Source organism: Mauremys mutica, chromosome 1 (assembly GCF_020497125.1).
Source record: "Mauremys mutica isolate MM-2020 ecotype Southern chromosome 1, ASM2049712v1, whole genome shotgun sequence".
Lineage (NCBI taxonomy): Eukaryota > Metazoa > Chordata > Testudines > Geoemydidae > Mauremys > Mauremys mutica.
In genome coordinates this window covers 24,867,610-24,888,723 of record NC_059072.1, presented here as the reverse complement: position 1 = coordinate 24,888,723, position 21,114 = coordinate 24,867,610, and the positions used below count along the sequence as shown (strand labels likewise).

The 21,114-nt window shown below is 46.4% G+C and overlaps 1 protein-coding gene across 6 annotated transcripts in view; it reads left to right on the top strand.

Annotated features, from left to right (window-relative positions):
* The window catches only part of PHTF2 (putative homeodomain transcription factor 2), a 172,578-nt gene that overhangs the window by 100,844 nt on the left and 50,620 nt on the right, over positions 1-21,114 (top strand). For all 6 annotated transcript variants that reach the window (XM_045029620.1, XM_045029597.1, XM_045029616.1 and 3 more), the window contains 2 exons: positions 7,979-8,180; positions 15,306-15,464. In XM_045029620.1, the coding sequence (XP_044885555.1) occupies positions 7,979-8,180; positions 15,306-15,464 (361 nt within the window). The remainder of the gene's footprint in view (positions 1-7,978; positions 8,181-15,305; positions 15,465-21,114) is intronic.

The following is a 21,114-nucleotide window of genomic DNA, read 5'->3' as shown; positions in this document are numbered from 1 at the left end:
CTTCATTTCAAATTCTGTGCTCTTTCTTTTCATTCATCCTTACTCCCTGTCTTTATCAAGAGACTCTTCATCCTCATAGCCAGTTTGCACCAGGAGCGGTGTCATGTATACCTCTACCAGGATGACTTCTTGCTCTAGGCACTTTCAGCCTCTGTCCTAATCCAGTCCATTTACACAGACAAACAAAAATATTATGGGTCATGGTATCTATCAAACTGGTAGAAGTCCCACTTGTCCTCCTTCCAGGAGCTAATTTGTTTGGGCAGGCAGTTTGCAAGGGGAGTTTGCAGGGAAGACTAGGAGAATGAGGCAGAAGAACAGACAGGCTAGTGAAGGGAGTGTGTGGTGTTCTGGCAGTGTTGTGGTGCTCGTTGAGGGTTTGTTTTACTGTGGGTGGTGGTGTTTTGGTTTTGATTTGGTTTGTGTTTCCCGGGGACTTAGCAGCACTTAGGTGGGAAGGCTATGACAGATAGAGGTAGCAGTGGTAGTGACCCAAGCTGTGGAAGACACATTGAAGATGTCTGGGTGTGGAAGCTGCGGTATGTATATGATCCTGGAGGGAGAACCTGAAAAGAGTTCCGTCTGCATGAAGTGCCGCCTGATAGAGCTGATGGAAGAAAAGATCAGAGGATTGGAGATGCAGGTGGAAACTCTGGTTGAGTTTAGAAGGGGGTTCGAGCAGATGATGGAGCAAAGACATGAGGAGGCTGAAGGGAAAAGCTCAGACTTGCAGATGAAACCAGGACCAAAGAACTCTGAGAGGAGACTGCTGGGTGAGGAAAGTGGACAGTGGAAGCATGTGATTATTTCTCCTTCACTAGCCCATCTTTTCCTCTGCCTGGTTCTCTTAGAGTTCAGGAACAGGTTTGCGGAATTGGAAAATGAAGAAGAGGTACAGCAGATGGTCACTGAAGGTGGGAGGGCAAGGAAGAAGAGAAGAGCAGCTAGTCCTATAGGAAGATGGAAAGAGTCAATAGAGAGAACACCAAATATGAGCCCCAGAAGGATTCAGGATGGGTTGCAGAGGATTGCAAGGGAGAATAGGAATTGAGAGGACTTGCAGCCAGATGGAACAGGGGATAGACCGGAGAATCACAATATCACTAGGAAAAGGCAGATCTACATGATTGGGGAACAATAGACAGGCCTGTAACCAGAGCTGATCCAGAGAACAGAAGGGTGTGCTGTCTGCCGGGTGCTAACATGTGGGATGTGGACCTGAGGCTGAAGAGGATCCTAACGGTAGCGGGAAAGAATCCACTGATTGCCCTTCATGTGGGAACGAATGATGCGGCTAGATTCTTGCTGGAACGTATCAAGGGAGACTGTTTCAGGCTGGGGAAGACGCTTGGAGAAAATCGAGGCTCAGGTGATCTCAGTGGGATTCTGCCTGTTCCTAGAAAAGGGCAACAAAAGTGTGACAAGATTATGACGATCAACAGATGGCTCAGGCAGTGGTGCTATAAGGAGGGCTTTGGGATATATGGCCACTGGGAGGCATTCCTGGACAGAGGACTGTTCTCTTGGGATGGACTTCACCTGAGTAGGGAGGAAAATAGACTTCTAGGATGGAGGCTGACACAACTGATTGAGAGCTTTAAACTAGGAATTTGGGGGAGATGGTTGGGAGATATTCAGGTAATCTCCACACCGGATTTTAACATTGAGAGAAGAAAATGAAGTAAGAAAGGATACAGCTGTGGGTAGGAGAATGGACATAAGGAGGAAGGGGGTAGTGTAGATACCAGTCTAATAGGTGATACTGGCGGTACAACGTCTGTGCCTAATTGGGTAAAGAATGTGAGTGAAACTAAAAAGAAAAAATTAAGATGTTTGTACACCAATGCGAGGAGCCTAGGTAACAAAATGGAGGAATTAGAGTTACTGGTGCAGGAAGTGAAACCAGATATTATAGGGATAACAGAAACATGGTGGAATAGTAGTCATGACTGGAGTACAGGTATTGAAGGGTATGTACTTTCTGTAGGAAAGACAGAAATAAAGGCAAAGGTGGTGGAGTAGCATTGTATATCAATGAGGTGGTAGACTGTAAAGAAATAAGTGATGGAATAGATAAGACAGAGTCTGTCTGGGCAAAAATCAGATTGGGGAAGAAAGCTATTAGAGCCTCCTCTGGGATAGTGCTTGGGGAGTGCTATAGACCACCGGGATCTGATTTGGATATGGATAGAGATCTCTTTAATTTTTTAATGAAGTAAATACTAACAGGAATTGTGTGATCATGGGAGACTTTAACTTCCCAGATATAGACTGGAGTACAAGTGCTAATAATAATAATGGGCTCAGATTTTCCTGGATGCAATAGCTGATGGATTCCTTCACCAAGTAGGTGCTGAACCAACAAGAAGGGGATGCCATTTTAGATTTGGTTTTGGTGAGTAGTGAGGACCTCATAGACGAAATGGTTGTAGGGGACAACCTTGGTTCGAGCGATCATGAGCTAATTCAGTTCAAACTAAATGGAAGGATAAACAAAAATAGATCCGTGACTAGAGTTTTTTATTTTAAAAGGGCTAACTTAAAAAAATTAAGGAAATTAGTTAGGGAAGTGGATTGGACTGAAGAACTTGTGGATCTAAAGGCGGAGGAGGCCTGGAATTACTTCAAGTCAAAGCTGCAGAAACTATCAGAAGCCTGCATCCCAAGAAAGGGGGATTCATAGGCAGGAGTTGTAGACCAAGCTGGATGAGTAAGCATTTCAGAGAGTGATTAAGAAAAAGCAGAACGCCTACAAGGAGTGGAAGATGGGAGGGATCAGCAAGGAAAGGTGTCTTATTGAGGTCTGAACATGTAGGGATAAAGGCCAAAAGCCATGTAGAGTTGGACCTTGCAAAGGGAATTAAACCAATAGGAAAAGGTTCTATAGCCATATAAATAAGAAAACAAAGAAAGAAGAAGTGGGACCACTAAACACTGAGAGTGGAGTGGAGGTTAAGGATAATCTACGCCTAGCCCAATATTTAAACAAATACTTTGCCTCAGTTTTTAATGAGGCTAATGAGGAGCTTAGGGATAATGGCAGGATGACAAATGGGAATGAGGATATGGAGGTAGATATTACCACATCCGAGGTAGAAACCAAACTCAAACAGTTTAATGGGATGAAATCAGGGGGCCCAGATAATCTTCATCCAAGAATATTAAAGGAACTGGCACATGAAATTGCAAGCCCATTAGCAAGAATTTTTAATGAATCTGTAAACTCAGGGGTTGTACCATATGACTGGAGAATTGCTCACATAGTTCCTATTTTTAAGAAAGGGGGGAAAAAGTGATCTGGGCAGGGCAGCTCTAGCCATTTCGCCGTCCCAAGCACGGCGGCACGCCGCGGGGGACATTCTGCCAGTCCGCTGGTCCCGCGGCTCCGGTGGACCTCCCGCAGGCATTCCTGCGGACGGTCCGCTGGTCCCACGGCTCCGGTGGACCTCCCGCAGGCGTGCCTGCGGATGCTCCACCGAAGCCACGGGACCAGCGGACCCTCCGCAGGCACGCCTGCGGGAGGTCCACCGGAGCCGCCTGCCGCCCTCCCGGCGACCGGCAGAGTGCCCTCCGCGGCATGCCGCCCCAAGCACGCGATTGGCGTGCTGGGGCCTGGAGCCGTCCCTGGATCCGGATAACTACAGGTCTGTTAGTTTGACATCTGTAGCATGCAAGGTCTTGAAAAAAATTTTGAAGGAAAAAGTAGTTAAGGACATTGAGGTCAATGGTAATTTGGACAAAATACAACATGGTTTTACAAAAGGTAGATCGTGCCAAACCAACCTGCTCTCCTTTTTTTAGAAGATAACAGATTTTTTAGACAAAGGAAACACAGTGGATCTAATTTACCTCGATTTTAGTAAGGCATTTGATATGGTTCCACATGAGGAATTATTAGTTAAATAGGAAAAGTTGAGGATCAATATGAAAATTGAAAAGTGGATAAGGAACTGGTTAAAGGGGAGACTACAGCGGGTTATACTAAAAGGTGAACTGTAAGGCTGTAGAGAGGATACTAGTGGAGTTCCTCAGGGATCAGTTTTGGGACCAATCTTATTTAATCTTATTACTGACCTTGGCACAAAAAGTGGGAGTGTGCTAATAAAGTTTGCAGATGACACAAAACTAGGAGGTATTGCCAATACAGAGAAGGGCCAGGATATCATACAGGAAGATCTGGATGACCTTGTAAACTGGAATAATAGTAATAGGATGAAATTTAAGTGAATGTGCAAGGTGCAAGGTCATGAAAGTGCAAGGTCATGCATTTAGGAATTAATAACAAGATCTATTGTTATAAGCTGGGGATTCATCAGTTGGAAGTAACAGAGGAGGAGAAGGACCTCGGAGTATTGGTTGATCACAGAATGACTGAGCCGCCAATATGATATAAGTTAATGTGGTCGTGGGATGCATCAGGCGAGGTATTTCCAGTAAAAATAAGGAGGTGTTAGTGTACCATTATACAAAACACTGCTGAGACCTCATCTGGAATACTGTGTGCAGTTCTGGTCTCCCATGTTTAAGAAGAATGAATTCAAACTAGAACAGGTACAGAGAAGGGCTACTAGGATGATCCGAGGAATGGAAAACCTGTCTTATGAAAGGACACTCAAAGAGCTTGGCCTGTTTAGCCTAACCAAAAGAAGGCTGAGTGGAAATATGATTGCTCTCTATAAATATATCAGAGGGATAAATACCAGGGAGGGAGAGGAATTATTTAAGCTTAGTACCAATGTGGACACAAGAACAAATGGATATAAACTGGCCATCAGGAAGTTTAGACTTGAAATTAGACAAAGGTTTCTAACCATTACAGGAGTGAAGTTCTGGAACAGCCTTCCAAGGGGAGTAGTGGGGGCAAAAGACATATCTGTCTTCAAGACTAAGCTTGGTAAGTTTATGGAAGGGATGGTATGACGGGATAGCCTAATTTTCACAATTAATTGATCTTTGACTATTAGCGGTAAATATGTCCAACGGCCTGTGATGGGATGTTCGAGGGGGTGGGATCTGAGTTACTACAGAGAATTCTTTCCTGGGTGTCTGGCTGGTGAGTTTTGCCCACATGCCTAGGGTTTAGCTGATCGCCATATTTGGGGTCGGGAAGGAATTTTCCTCCAGGGCAGATTGGCAGAAGCCCTGGGGGGGGGGGTTGCCTTCCTCTGCAGCGTGGGGCATGGGTCACTTGCTGGAGGATTCTCTGCACCTTGAAGTCTTTAAACCATGATTTGAGGACTTCAGTAGCTCAGACATAGGTTAGGGGTTTATTACAGGCGCCTGAAATAAACTCCTAACCTATATGGGTGGGTGAGATTCTGTGGCCTGCGTTGTGTAGGAGGTCAGACTAGACAATCATAATGGTCCCTTCTGACCTTAAAGTCTCTGACTCTGACTCTAAGTTCTCGGATTCACTTAGCTTGTCTTCCTTAAGAATTGCTGTTAACTTATTGTCATATTAAAGTCCAGTGCAACAGCCAGGCTATAGTGGTGGATGTAAGTGGAAGGGAAAACTTGCAGACCTCATCTCCTGTTGCAAGTTTTCTGTGCTTGAGCAGGGGTCCAGTTTTATCTGCTTCTGGGCAAGGATAAAGTCATAACAGATTGGATGACTCAACAGGAGTCCCCTTTACAACCTCAGTTATTTCAGGAAATTTGCGAAAGGCTGGGGCAACCATCTGATGGGCTCGGGGTATCTCTAGGAAGGTGGCAAAGTTCATTAAACACTTATCCAGGAATTTCAACCCCGGAGTCCTTGAGATGAGTGTGTTCTCTCCAGATTGGAGATTGGAAATAGGCTTCTGCTTTCAGTCACCCTATTCTCCTGTTCCCCAGATTTTTAACAAAAGTCAGACAGGACAGCTATCATATTGGTGGTTCTAGGTAACTTCATAATCTATGTTTCACATGAGTGGCCATTTCCTGTCAATTGAATCTGCTTCCCAGAAAAGATCTCTTAACCTAGGGCCTCATTCAGTTAATCAGTCCAGAACTTGTTTCTGATGACTTGGAAGTTGAATGACTCTAGAACTTAGACGAGTGTTTTTTGTGTGTGTTTATTTGGGGGGGGGGGGAGGTTGTGTGTTTGTGAGTAAGTAAGTATAATCCAGGATCTGAAATCTTATCTCTGGGAAAGAGACGGGCAATGACGTTTATTCCTGCATCCTTCAATGGCTCTTGATAAGCCTTAAGGTGAATTCCCTACAAGTTCCCTCTTGAGCAAGTTCTACAATACACAGATCTGCCTTGGGTAGCAGGGTGAAGCATCTCAAACCCTACCTGAAGCAACATGCATTCTTTTCTTTACAACAGCCAAAACATAATCTGTTATTTAGAGTGCTTAGTTTTTAATGTGTTTGAGTCCCCTATTTGAACCTATGAAGGTTTTTTTGAAAGAAGTGTTTTTAGTTGCCATAACTTTGGCTTGTAGGTGGGAGAGCTCAGTTCCCCCGTTTCTCCATTCTAACATCACATTTTCCAGATCAAGAGGTGTTCTGTCTCCCCCATGTGGCCCCTCAAATTTATTTCATACTTTTAAAGTTCAGATGAAGGTTACTTGTCAACAGTGGGAGTTCTTCGAGAGGAGCCTTAGTATGATCCAAATACTGGGAGATATAGTGGTGGTCCAGTTGCGCCACCAGTTTCTCTCTCAATAAGGGGGATGTACAGAAGAAAGAACTCAAATAACTTAATTTTTACCTACCTGGTGTCCAGAGCCCTCTACTCCCACAAGAAAGCTTCACGGTCTGGACATACATTTGTAATCCAGAAATCTAAAATGCAGGTGTTTACCTACTTCATATAGCTGTGTGCCACCTTGTTCTGTTACAAGATCTCCATTGCTCACTGGGTAAAGATTTTGATCCAACAGTGCCTGTAAGACATATCCAAAGTGTGTCAATCTCAAGGGCTTGCAGTTCTGAGCTATCTGCTGCATCAGTTGATAAATTAGCCACCTGCTCTTTTTCCATCACACATTCACCACCACCATCAGTTGGAAGCCACCATACATACCAAGTTGTAATTTGGAAGTGCAATCATCCAAACTCCACTGTTGTAAGCCGTTCTTTAGAGTTTCCACTTATGTCTGCTGGTTACTCAGAGATGTTGGCATGTAGGATGGGAAGAGAAGCACACAGGACAGGGAAGATTATTCTAAGGGTTGTAGAACTAGAATTATTCTAATTTCTAGTTTCTCTCTTGTTCTGTCCTACCTCCTTCCTGCCTCCAATTAGTGTCTCATTTGAAATAGGCTGTATATACTTGCACTGCTCTTTTGTGCTTTGGCAGGGGAGGATTTAGGCCAGGAACTTTAACACTAATAGTCATACTGTTGCCAGGTAATATGGGAGACTGCAGCAACCTGGTTTACGCATCTGAAAATCTCCTAATTAGCATAAACTTTTAGATTGATGATGAAGCAAAGTGAAGGTAGGCCAAAAAGTTTAAACTTTTGGATAGCTGTTTTCATTTTAATTCAATATGATTAATTCATGCTTCATGAAGGGTGTGCAATGAATATGAAATTTTAGTTTCAATAAGTACCAGTTAAAAATTCCTGAGAATCAACAGCTATTTGGGAATACCTTTACATTTCGGTTTGATACAAAAATGTGAACAGGAAAATGTATTCCATTCAGAACTTGCAGTTGGCTTTGTCAAGTTGCTGTTATAAAGCCTTATGTGGTAAAATACAGCTTTTCTTGGTCTTCATCTCTTCTTTCAGTACTGAAATATATAATATTCTTTCATGTGCTGGATGTTTCATTTGGTATTCTATATTCCTTCAGTTGTAACAGATAAGCTTTAAATGGTGAAAAGTAGCATAGATACTACTGAATCAGATTTAGATTACTAGTTTTCATCCATCTCAACAATGCAGTCAAAATAGTTGGGGGAGAAGGGTAAGAAAGGACATAGACAATAACAGTCATATAGTAATTTTATGTGCATGTTTGTTTTTGTTTTTTAAATCTAGATCAAAGAAAGCCAAGAATTCAATAGATAAATCAACAGAGACTGATAATGGCTATGTCTCCCTTGATGGGAAAAAGACAGGTAAAAGCAGTGAAGATGGAGTACAGACCCATGAGCCTCACTGTGAAGTGATTAGGCCAGAAGAGGGAGGTTGGAGCACAGGAACTATGAGAAACGCATACAACAATCATAGTCCTCACAAAGTAAGTATGGTTCATTGTTTCATAACTAACAGTAGTGTGTCCAATTATATGCACACTGTATTACCACAGCAGTTTGGATAGGTTCCCGTTTATATTTTGACCCTATGTTTCTTAAACTTAAAAAAAAAAAAAAAAAAAAAAAAAAAAAAGGACTTGTGTTAGGATACTAAGGGCCTAAGTGCAAGATCTAGTTCTGGGTTTCTTGCTCTTAAATTTTTCCTTATATTTTCTCTTCACTGTCCCATCAATATTTTCTTCCTTCAAGAAGAAATCTCCACCAAAATCTCAGGGCAATATTTTAATAAAAAGAAATAAAATAAAAATATCTGCAGGTAGACAAAATGCACTCCAAGCAACTGAATTTTGCATAAAAGACTTTAAACCTTTTTGTAGTGATGTCTGGAGTCCTCCTTCTCTGGCAAAATGTGTTGGGAAGTTACATACCATATTGAACAACGTAGGCCATCCCAAAGGCAAAAATACTGCTTTTCAGAAATATTTGATTATATCTAAATTGTGGTAACTTATGCGAGTGCAACTTCATAACTATTTTGCGGTAGACACAATGAGAGAACCCCAGTAGTACTGGTCACCCAGGATTGGGCAAGTGCATATCTATGGCTCAACTCCTACCACAGGAACCTCATTTTACTGACTTTAGGTTCTCTGATTTTCTTTAACTTGACTCACTGTGTGTCCTTGTATTTCTTATTTGTTTTAGCCTTCATGAGAAGGCTTTGCTTCTACTTCACCTGCCACTGTTAGATTTTTCTCTGGAATGGGTCTGCTTCTCGGCTACAGTTGGACACATTTCACAGTAATGACGACTTCCAAAATTCAAACAAACCCCCCACACCTTCAAAGGGTTCATGATTCTTCTTCGAGTGCTTGCTCATATCGATTACAATTAGGGGTGCGCGCACCTCGTGCACGCTCGTTGGAAGATTTTTACCCTAGCAACACTCGGTGGGTCGGCTGGGTCGCCCCCTAGAGTGGCGCCGCCATGGCGCCGAATATATACCCATGCCGACCCAACGGCCCTTCAGTTCCTTCTTACCGCCCGTGTCGGTCGTTGGAACAGTGGAGCGCGGCTTAGCTGATCTTCACTTCCCTAACTACTCATAGTTATCTCGTTAATTCTTGTGTATATAGTTTAAATTTCTATAGTTGTAGTTAATTTTATTAGTTCATAACATAGTTAGTGTATATAGTTAAGAGGGGTTCGGGGATTATCCCCGCACCCGGTGCCGGGGCCCATGCCCGGTTCACCGGGTTTCAAACCGTGCTCGGCCTGTCACAAGCCGATGCCAACAGGAGATCCCCACGACTCCTGTCTTAAGTGCCTCGGGGAATCTCACCTCACAGATAAGTGCCGTATTTGCAAGACCTTTAAATCGAGGACAAAAAAGGAGCGGGACTTTCTCAAGCAGCTCCTGATGGAGGCAGCTCTTACCACTCCGCCCTCGGCACCGAGTGCTGGACAGTCTACAAGCAGAAGCGCTTCCTCGGCACCGGATCGCACCGGTACCGCTAAGGCCTCTCGGCACCGACGTCTGTTTGGCACCGACGTCTGTTCGGCACTGCTCCCTCTCCCTGAGGGTAAAGAGACATAAGACTCCGGCTGCTTCCGTGACACATGCACCGCAGCCAGAGCACTCGACTAGGTCGGACCTCCCGGCACCGACACCTGCCGTGGCACCGACAACGTCGGCACCGTCGATTCCGGTCCCGCAAGGGCCGTCGAGTCTGGTGCCTGAAAGCTCCCCTGCGAGAGCCGTGGTTGAGCTCACTATTCCCTCCACGCCGGAGACATTTTCCACGGCGAGGGAGTTGATTGCAATGTCAGAGTCTGTGCTGTCTCAACCCCCGGCACCGCTGGTGTGGGTCATACAGTCGATCGGCAAGCCTGCCTTGATCAGACAACCCTCTGTCGGCACCGCAGAGCGGCATCGTTCACGATCGCGGTCCCGCAGACGTTCTTGGTCCTGTCACTGGTCCCAGTCCCGACGCCGCTCACAGTCCCGGCACCGTTCTCCTTCTCAGTACCAGTCGCACTCGCGGCACTGATCAGCGTCCCGTTTGCCGGCCCGGTACACTCTGCACCGATCGACTTCCCGGCACCATTCCGGTCGTAGGTCCCGATCTCGTTCCCGGTACCGGTATGGCTCCCGGTACCGATCCCTGGTGCCGAGTAGAGCGAGATCGGTCAGAGAGGGAGACTCTTCCCAGAGCTTTTCAGCTCCTCCATGGCCATCTCGACACACATCAATGTCGTCTCATGCAGACAGTTCCTGTGTACAGGACTGTGATTCCGATGTGCCCACCAGAGTCTTCCAGGAGACCCAGGCCCAAGACCAAGGCCCCCATCAGTGGTCATTCTGGACACCTTGGGCGTACCACCAGGCCCAAGGTGTACCAGTAGTTCCGTCTCTCTCTGTCCCATCAGAGCACCGAGTGCCAGAGGCTACTGTTAGCCATCCCCCTCTGTCCGGTACAGAGAAAGCTCCAGTTCAATCACCAGACTCCCAGATCCACCTGGGGCAGGAGGCCGTCCAAGAACAAGAGCCCACACAGGACCCGCTTGTCCCCGGCCTTTCCTCTTCCTCCTCTCCAGATGAGGCGGTGGCAGGAACATCCTCCTTGGGCCCTCCTCCAATCGACCTGAGGGCCCATTAGGACCTCCTGAGACGGGTGGCACTCAATATGAACCTTCAGGTGGAGGAAGTCCCGGAGATAGAGGACCTGGTAGTAGATATCCTGTCGGCTGACGCACCCACAAGAGTGGCTTTACCGTTTATCCGGACGATCCAGGCCAATGCTGATACCATCTGGCAGTCTCCGGCCTCTATCCCGCCCGCTGCCAGGGGAGTTGAGCGCAAGTACATGGTGCCCTCTAAGGGGTACGAGTACTTGTATGTGCATCCTGCTCCCTCGTAGTGCAGTCCCTCAATGAGAGGGAACGCCATGGCCAGCAAGCGCCGGCTCCAAAATCAAAGGAGGCTAGGCGTATGGACTTACTGGGCCGTAAGGTGTACTCGGCAGGGGCCCTACAACTCCGGGTGGCAAACCAACAAGCCCTGCTTAGCCGCTACAATTATAATACCTGGGCGGCGGTGGGTAAATTTACTCCAGTCAAGAGTTTGCTGCCCTCTTGGAGGAGGGGAAGAAAGTGGCGAGAACTTCCCTCCAGGCCTCGTTGGATGCAGCCGACTCCGCAGCCAGGACTCTGGCCTCGGGTGTTGCCATGAGACGCATTTCATGGCTTCAGGTGTCAGGCCTCCCACCGGAGCTACAGCATACTATACAGGACTTGCCCTTTGACGGTAGAGGCCTGTTTTCAGAAAAGACTGACTCTAGGCTACAAAGCCTAAAGGACAACAGGGTCATTATGTGCTCTCTCGGCATGCACATGCCGGTGACTCAGCGCAGGCCTTTCCGTCCCCAGCCTCACCGCCCCTACCCTGCGCCTAGACAAAGACAGGACTTTGGCAGAAGGCGTGGCCGAGGTGGTCGTAGGCGACAGTCAGGACCCCAAGGGGGCCGCCAAACCACCAGCGGGGCCAAAGCCAAACTTTTGAAGGCACGCTCGAGGATGGTGTACCAATTATTACCCAGGATCCGTTCCCTCCCTTTTACAACCGCCTCTCCTTTTTCCTCCCTGCATGGTCCCATCTAACCTCGGATCGTTGGATCCTACTCACAGTGGAATTTGGGTACTGCCTCCAGTTTATTTCGCCCCCCCACCTCCCACCCTCCATCCTCGTCCCTCTTCAGGGACCCCTCTCACGAGCAATTCCTCTTGCAAGAGGTGCGGACGCTCCTCGCCATCGGAGCTATAGAGGAGGTACCAAAGGACAAAAGGGGCAAGGGGTTCTACTCCCGCTATTTCCTAATCCCCAAGGCGAAGGGAGGTCTCAGACCTATCCTAGACCTGCGAGAACTCAACAAGTTCATGATAAAGCTGAAGTTCCGCATGGTATCCCTGGGGACCATCATCCCATCCTTGGATCCCGGAGACTGGTATGCTGCCCTCGATATGAAGGACGCATATTTTCACATCACCATTTATCCTCCACACAGAAGGTACCTCCGGTTTGTGGCCAACCGTCAACATTTCCAGTTTATGGACCTTCCGTTTTTGGCTTCTCTACAGCCCCAAGAGTATTCACAAAGTGCATGGCTGTAGTCGCCGCCTCCCTCTGCCGCTGTCGGATACACGTTTTTCCGTATCTAGACGATTGGCTCATTCGAGGGACTTCCGAGGCCCAAGTCACCCATCATGTTGGGCATCATCAAGGACCTATTCCTGCGTCTAGGCCTGATGATCAATATAGAGAAATCCACTCTGATTCCCACACAGAGAATAGAATTCATTGGGGCCATCCTGGACTCCAATCTCGCCAGAGCTTGCTTACCTCAGCCTCGGTTTCAGGCGATGGTAACAATTATACAAGGTCTACGGAACTTCCCGACAACTTCGGCTCGCACTTGCCTCAGTCTCCTGGGTCACATGGCTGCCTGCACGTTCGTGACCAAACATGCCAGGCTATGCCTCCGTCCCCTCCAATTGTGGCTCACCTCGGTATACCACCTGGGCAGAGACAGCATAGACATGATCGTCACGATCCCCCCGAGCATCCTAGGCGCCTTCGACTGGTGGTCGACGCCCTCCCTGGTGCATGCAGGGATGCCATTCCATCCGCCTCAGCCCTCAGTGTCCCTGACGACGGACGCCTCATCTCTTGGCTGGGGTGCTCACCTTGGTCAGCTTCGCACTCAAGGCCTTTGGTCAGCTCAAGAGCTGGCCTTGCACATCAATGTCCGAGAGCTGAGAGTAGTTCGCCTTGCGTGCCAGGCGTTTCAGCAGCATCTACGAGGCCGTTGTGTCTCAGTGTTCACAGACAACACAACGGCCATGTATTACATAAACAAGCAGGGAGGAGTACGGTCCTCCCCTCTTTGTCAGGAAGCCATCCAGCTCCGGTACTTCTGCATAGCCCAGTCGATAGACCTGGTAGCATCCTTTCTCCCAGGGGTTCGGAACACTCTGGTGGATCATCTCAGCAGATCCTTCCTGTCTCACGAGTGGTCGATTCGTCCAGACGTTATCCATTCTGTTTTCCGGAAGTGGGGCTTTCCTTGCATAGACCTCTTCGCTTCTCGCGAGAACAGGAAGTGCCAGACGTTCTGCTCATTCCAAGGCCTCTCCCCGGGCTCGATCTCGGATGCTTTTCTGATGCCGTGGATGAGCCATCTGCTGTACACTTTTCCACCGTTCCTGCTGGTTCACAGGGTCCTGCTAAAACTCCACAGGGACAGAGCGCACCTGATCATGATCGCACCAGCGTGGCCCAGGCAGCACTGGTACACCATGTTGCTAGACCTGTCGATAGCCAACCCGATTCCCCTGCCTCTTCACCCAGACCTCATAACGCAGGATCACGGCAGACTTCACCACCCAGACCTGCAATCCCTGCACCTCACAGCATGGCTGCTGCGTGGTTAAACCAATCCGAGTTACGTTGCTCTGCCTTGGTACAACAAGTACCCCTGGGTAGTAGGAAACCTTCCACTCTGTTAACATATCTGGCCAAGTGGAAGCGTTTCTCCTGCCGCCAGAGGTCCCAATCCATTCCATCTTGGACTACCTCTGGTCTCTCAAACAGCAGGGCCTGGCAGTATCATCATTGAGGGTGCACTTGGCAGCCATCTCTACCTTCCACCCAGGGGAGAGTGGCCGCTCCATATTCTCGCACCCTGTGGTTTCTAGGTTCCTCAAGGGCTTGGAGCGCTTATACCCCCAAGTTCACCGCCCCGCCCCAACCTGGGACCTCAACCTGGTTCTAACCAGACTTATGATTGCCCCATTCGAGCCGCTGGCAACCTGCTCGCTGCTATATCTGTCCTGGAAGACAGCTTTCCTCGTAGCCATTACATCGGCCAGATGAGTCTCCAAGCTTCGGGCTCTCACGGTGGACCCACCGTATACTGTGTTTCACAAGGACAAGGTGCAGTTGCGGCCACATCCGGCATTCCTCCCTAAGGTGGTATCGGCCTTTCATATCAACCAGGATATCTTCCTTCCGGTCTTCTTTCCGAAGCCACACTCATCCCGAAGGGAGCAACAATTGCACTACCTAGACGTCCATAGGGCGCTCGCATTTTATATCGAGTGGACAAAGCCCTTTCGTAAAACGCCCCAACTCTTCGTCGCAGTGGCAGACCGAATGAAGGGCCTACCTGTCTCCTCCCAGAGGATTTCATCTTGGGTGACGTCGTACGTCCGTACCTGCTATGACTTGGCCCATGTTCCATCGAGCCACCTCACTACACATTCCACCAGGGCTCAGGCTTCTTCTGCTGCCTTCCTGGCTCACGTACCCATCCAGGAGATATGTTGCGCAGCTACCTGGTCCTCGGTCCATACCTTTGCCTCACATTATGCACTGGTCCAACAGTCCAGAGATGATGCAGCCTTTGGCTCTGCAGTTTTGCATTCTGCAACATCTCACTCCGACCCCACCGCTTAGGTAAGGCTTGGGAATCACCTAATTGGAATCGATATGAGCAAGCACTCGAAGAAAAGACGGTTACTAACCTTTGTAACTGTTGTTGATTACTGGCTTACACTTCTTTGGGTGGGGGGGAGAGGTTGTAGAAATAAATTAAATTTTAAGATTGGAAAAAACTGTCAATAATGTAAATTACTGTGTTTGAGAGGACAAAACCAAGAATAGAATGTTGCTTTCTTTTCTTTTGAGGTCACAGTCATGCACCATTTGGGGTTGCTGTGATTTCACCTAAAACATCACTTGGAACATGAATATCTTGAATCCATTCTGCAGTATAGTATAAATTAGCCTGACACACAACTGCTGTGCAATGATTAATCACCTACTTTAGTATGTTATAATCTTATATTGTATATCGCTTCTAGTATCTAGCAGTCAATAACCTAAAGAGGGAAACTGTTTTCTATGCCCTACTCAGCAAAAAGGAATTATTAAATATTTTGTAATTGAAAGAATTGATGAGAGAAAATTGATTGCAGTATTTAAGATGAATTAAAAGACCATTATGAAAAAATAGTGTGATTTACTAATACTAAATTGTTAATTGGTCTAGGATACACACAGGATAGTAACAAATGTATCTGATGAAGTTTCAAGTGAGGAGGGACCTGAATCTGGATATCCCTTACGCCGTAATGTAGAACGTGCTTCTAGTGACTGTGCTCTTCGAAACAGGAAATCTCACCATTATAAGAAACACTACCCTGTGGAGGTATGTTCTTTTCCCAAAAGTCCTTTTTGTAACTGGTTTGCCAACATCTCCATTGAGCTTATTTCTTCTGAACTCATTATGGATCACTGGAATTTAGTGGTGATCTTGTCAATATTAATAATTCATGATGCTTGTTAAAAATATTCCTGTGAAGTAACTGTCTTTGGGAATCATTGCGATTTGATGTCCAGTTTGCACAAGAGTCGCTTTGAATTTAGCATGTTTTTCACATCTTGGGGGCAGGTCCACAATATGGATAATTGGTCTGTTGCTATGCTCTTACACCCCATCACATCAGAGCTTTGATGCTTTCTATTTTGCCTTCCAGAAGCAGCCCCATTATGCAGCAACCACCTCCTTTGGAGGCACATGTTTCTAGGAAACTAGTGGTTTCCTCTTATGTGAGAGAGAGAGCTTTCTTGCCAGAGATTTGGCAAACTGTTTTCCAGCAGTCTGTTCGCACTTTTAGTCATCACTGTGTTGATGCTAGTGCTTTCTCCATGTCATAGTTCAGACTGCATCCCCGCTTCTTTTACCATTGTCTCCAATAAGTCCATTAGCCCATATGAGGGGAACTCTGATCAGACAAGAGAATTTCATTCTACCTCTATTGTGAGAGGATCCACCAATGTGGATGTTCTCCTAGATATGAGTATGTAACATTCTTTAAAAAGGTTAGTTTTTCAATTACTCAGAATATGCTGTATGCTATTGAAGCCACAATTGTTGCTGTTGCATGGCAGCAAAAGAAGTTCCAGTGTTCTGATTTAAAGAGCTACATAGTGAAGTCAAAGAGCAGAGCAGCAACCCAGCAGTCCCTTATTGGTGGAGTCCTTCATAGAAATGAAATTCAGATGTGGGGAACCAAATGGAAATAGAATTCTCGGATAACAACTTGTATCATTTTGCAGAAGGCATGCAGGTTTTAAAGCAAACCAGTGAATACTTAGTATTCCAACTAGGGCTGTCAAACAGTTTAAAAAATATTAATTGCGATTAATCGCAAGATTTAAAAAATCATTGTGATTAATCGCAGTGTTAATCACACTGTCAAATAATAATAGAATACCATTTTTATTTAAATATTTTTGGATGTTTTCTACATTTTCAAATATATTGATTTCAATTAAAACACAGAATACAAAGTGTACAGTTCTCACTTTATTTTTATTACAAATGTTTGCACTGTAAAAAATAAACAAGATGGTATTTTTCAATTCACCCCACACAAGTACTGTAGTGCAAGCTCTTTATCATGAAAGTGTAACTTACAAATGTAGATTTTTTTTTTACGTAACTGCACTCAAAAATAAAACAGTCTAAAACTTTAGAGCCTGCAAGTCCACTAAGTCCTTCTTGTTCAGCCAATTGCTATGACAAACAAGTTTGTTTATATTTACAGGAGGTAATGCTGCCCGCTTCTTATCTACAATGTCACCTGAAAGGGAGAACAGGTGTTTGCATGGCACTGGTGTAGCTGGCGTTGCAAGATATTTACATGCCAGATATGCTAAACATTTGTATGCATCCAAAGCAGTGTGGACTGACTCATATTCATCATCTGAGTCAGATGCCACCAACAGAAGGTTGATTTTCTTTTTCCGTAGTTCGGGTTCTGTAGTATTGAATTGTAGTGTTGCTCTTTTTTAAGATTTCTGACACCATGTTTCACACCTCATCCTCTCTGATTTTGGGAGGCACATCAGATTCTTAAACCTGAGTGCTGTGGCTATCGCTAGAAATCTTATATTAGTACCTTCTTTGCATTTTGTCAAATCTGCAATTGAAGTGTTCTTAAACTGAACAACATATGCTGGCTCATCATCCAAGATTGCCATAACTCAAAATATATGGCAGAATGCGGGTAAAACCATGGAACGGGAGACATACAATTCTCCCCCAGGGAATTCAATTACAAATTTAATAAACACATTATTTTTTTTTACAAGCACCATCTGCATGGAAGCATGTCCTCTAGAAGCATGAAGGGGCATACGAATGTTTAGCATATCTGGCACGTAAATAACTTGCAATGCCAGCTACAAAAGTGCCATGAGAACTCCTGTTTTCACTTTCAGATGACATTGTAAAAAAGAAGCAGGCAGCAGTAAATTTAAACAAACTCGTTTGTCTTAGTGTTTGACTGAACAAAAAGTAGGAGTGAGTGGACTTGTAGGCGCTAAAGTTTTACATTGTTTTGATTTTGAGTGCAGTTAGGTAACAAAAAAAATCTACATTTGTAAGATGCACTTTCACAATAAAGAGCTTGCATTACAGTACTTGTATGAGGTGAATTCAAAAATACTATTTATTTTATCATTTTTACAGTGCAAGTATTTGTAATAAAAATGATATAAAGTGATCACTGTACACTTTGTATTCTAGTGTTTAACTGTGCGATTCAAACTGTGATTGATCCTGATTATTTTTTTAATCAAGTTAATTTGTTTTTAGTTAATTGCTTGAGTTAACAGTGATTAATTGACATCCGTAATTCCAGCAGATTCTTTCAAATGTCCTTTATCGCCACAGGCTGTATTCTTGCCTCACATTTGTAGGAGCAGTGGTTCTTCTTCAAGTAGGTGCACCCATGTTTTCCACTCACTGGATCTGGAGAAATTTGCCTAGCTGCACCTGTAGAGGGGTGATGCTCATTCCTCATGGCTATAGTCCCTCCCCATGCTACATGAGGCAGCACCACCTGGACACCTCTCAGTTCCTTCTTACCACCTGTGGCTAGAGTCAGAGCTCAGTGTGGTCTTAACTTCACAAATAGTTTAGTTTTTCCCTTGTTGTTGATACTTAGTAATACCCTGAGGTCAGGTCTACACTTAAAACGCTGCAGAGGTGCAACTGCACTGGTGCAGCTGTGCTGCTATACCACTTCAGTGAAGATGCTACTATGCCATTGGGAGAGTGTTTCCTGTCAGTGTAGTTAATCCACCTCTGCAAGACTGGTAGCTATGCCAGTGGGAGAAGCCCTTCCGTTGACAGTGCTGTCTACACTGGAGGTTAGGTTGATATAACTGCATCACTCAAGGATGTGGATTTTTCACAGCTCTGAGCAACATAGTTACACCAGTGTAAGTTTATAGTGTAAACCTGGCCCTAGTGTTAGATTAGTATTAGGGCATGGCTACACTTGCGGAGATGTAGAGCGCTTTGAGTTAAACCAGACTTCAGAGAGCGCAGTAGGGAAAGCACTGCAGTCTGTCCACACTGACAGCTGCAAGCACACTGGCGTGGCCACATTTGCAGCTCTTGCAGCGGCATTTGGAGCGGTGCATTATGGGTAGCTATCCCACAGAACACCTCGTCCCATTCTGGCGCTGTGGTTTGTGGGAAGGGGGTGTGGGATGCAGGGCATTCTGGGTCCTGTCCCAACACCCTGTGATGTATCGGTTCGCATCCCAGCAATCCCTCTGCTTCCATCGACATTTGGCACCATCTTTCAACATTTTTTGTGCAGCACGCTCTATCTTCCCTTTTGGTCTGTGGGAATGGAGCCCGAACTGCTGAGGAATATGCTGACGAGTCATCAGCACGTCACGTTTGGCAGTCGAGTTACTCCTTAAGATCCAGACTGACAGTGAGGACTCCAGCAATGATATCTATTCAAGTAACACATACGACACGAGATTGCTTGTGGCATTTACAGACATGCTCACCACCGTGGAACGCCGCTCTTGGTCTCGGGAAACAAGCACTGAGTGGTGGGATCACATCGTCATACATGTCTGGGATGGCAAGCAGTGGCTGCAGAACTTTCAGATGAGAAAAGCCACTTTTGTGAGGAGCTCGCCCCCACCCTGCAGTGCAAGGACATGAGATTGAGAGCTGCCCTGAGGGTGGAGAAGTGGGTGGCTATTGCAGTCTGGAAGCTGGCAACTCCAGACAGTTACCGATTGGTTGCTAACCAGTTTGGAGTGGGAAAGTCTACCATTGGAATTGTGTTGATGCAAGTTTGCAGGGCCATTAATCGCATCCTGCTCAGAAGAACTGTGACTCTGGGTAATGTGCATGACGTTGTTGCTGGCTTTGCACAAATGGGTTTCCCTAACTGCGGAGGGGCGATAGATGGGACTCATATTCTAATTCTGACACCAGCTCACCAAGCTTCTGAGCACATTAATCGGAAGGGGTATTTCTCTATGGTTCTCCAGGCGCTTGTGGATCACTGTGGGCGTTTCATTGACATTAACGCAGGCTGACTCGGAAAGGTGCATGACGCACGCATCTTTCAGAACACTGGCCTGTTCAGGAAGCTGCAGCTCGGGATTTTTTCCCCAGACCAGAAGATCACTGTAGGTGAGGTCAGAATGCCCATTGTGATCCTTGGAGACCCCGCTTACCCTTTAATGCCTTGGCTCATGAAACCCTACACAAAGAGCCTTGACAGCAGCAAGGAGCAGTTCAACAACAGGCTGAGCCAGTGCAGAATGACTGAAGTGTGCTTTTTGCCGTTTAAAGGGCAGCTGGCGCTCTCTGTATGGGAAGCTGGACCTGGCCGATGACAGCATCCCCACGGTTATATCTGTGTGCTGTACCCTCCATAACATTTGTGAAGGGGAGGGTGAAAGCTTCACACAGGCATGGACCTTGGAGTTTCAACACCTGGAGGCTGAATTTGAATAGCCAGAGAGCAGGGCTATTATAGGGGCCCAGCGCGGAGCTGCAAGGATTAGGGTTGCCTTGAGGGAGAAGTTTGAGGCTGAAAGCCACCAGTAATGTCTGATGCCCTGCACAGGAGTGAAGTGTAGTGGTTCCAATGTTAGTAGGAATCTGTGTTTGCTACGCTGAGTTGAGATGCCTGTTGCTTTCCTGGGCTAAGGTATCTTTTACTTTATGCACTAATAAAGAATGTTTTCAAAGCCAAAAAATCCATTTATAGAAAAGAAACACAACTGCTTGGGAAACAGGGCAAGGGGATGGGGTGGGGAACGGTACAATCACAGATTTGCGTATGTCCTGTTACCATACTCAGCCTTCCTGCCTGGAGTGCTGTGCAATGAGTGCTGCACTTGAGCATGGCTATACAGTAACTCCTCACTTAAAGTCATCCCGGTTAATGTTGTTTACGGAACATGCTTGTTTAAAGTTGTGCAATGCTCCCTTCTAGTCGGCAGGCGCCTGCTTTGTCCACTGCTTGCAGGAAGAGCAGCCTGTTACAGCTAGCTGGTGGGGGCTTGGAACCAGGGTGGACTGGCAGCCCCCCTATCAGCTCCCCTAAATTCCCTGTGCAGCAGCTGCCCAGCAGGCTAGCAATTGCAGCTGTCCCTCCCCCCAATCCCATGTGCTGTTCCTGCCCTCTGCCTTGGAGCTGCTCCCCGAGCCGCCTCCTTGTTGTGCAGGTGGGGGAGGGGGGAGGCTAATTTCAGGGTGTCCCCCTGCTCCTACATCCCGCTTACCCCTTCTTCTCCACATAGAGCAAGGTGGGGACATGGACAGAGAGAGACAGAGGGAGCCTGGGGCAGGAGCTGCTGTCTCAATTTCCTGATCCACTTAAAAAGACAATGAATGCATTTAAGAATGGGTCAGCTTACTTAAAGGGGCAGTGTGCATTTCTTGCTCTCCCCCACACACAAGGTGTGTGTGTCTCTGTCTGCTATGCTATTTCCCCTCCACTCCATTCCTGCTGCCTTGTAGAGTG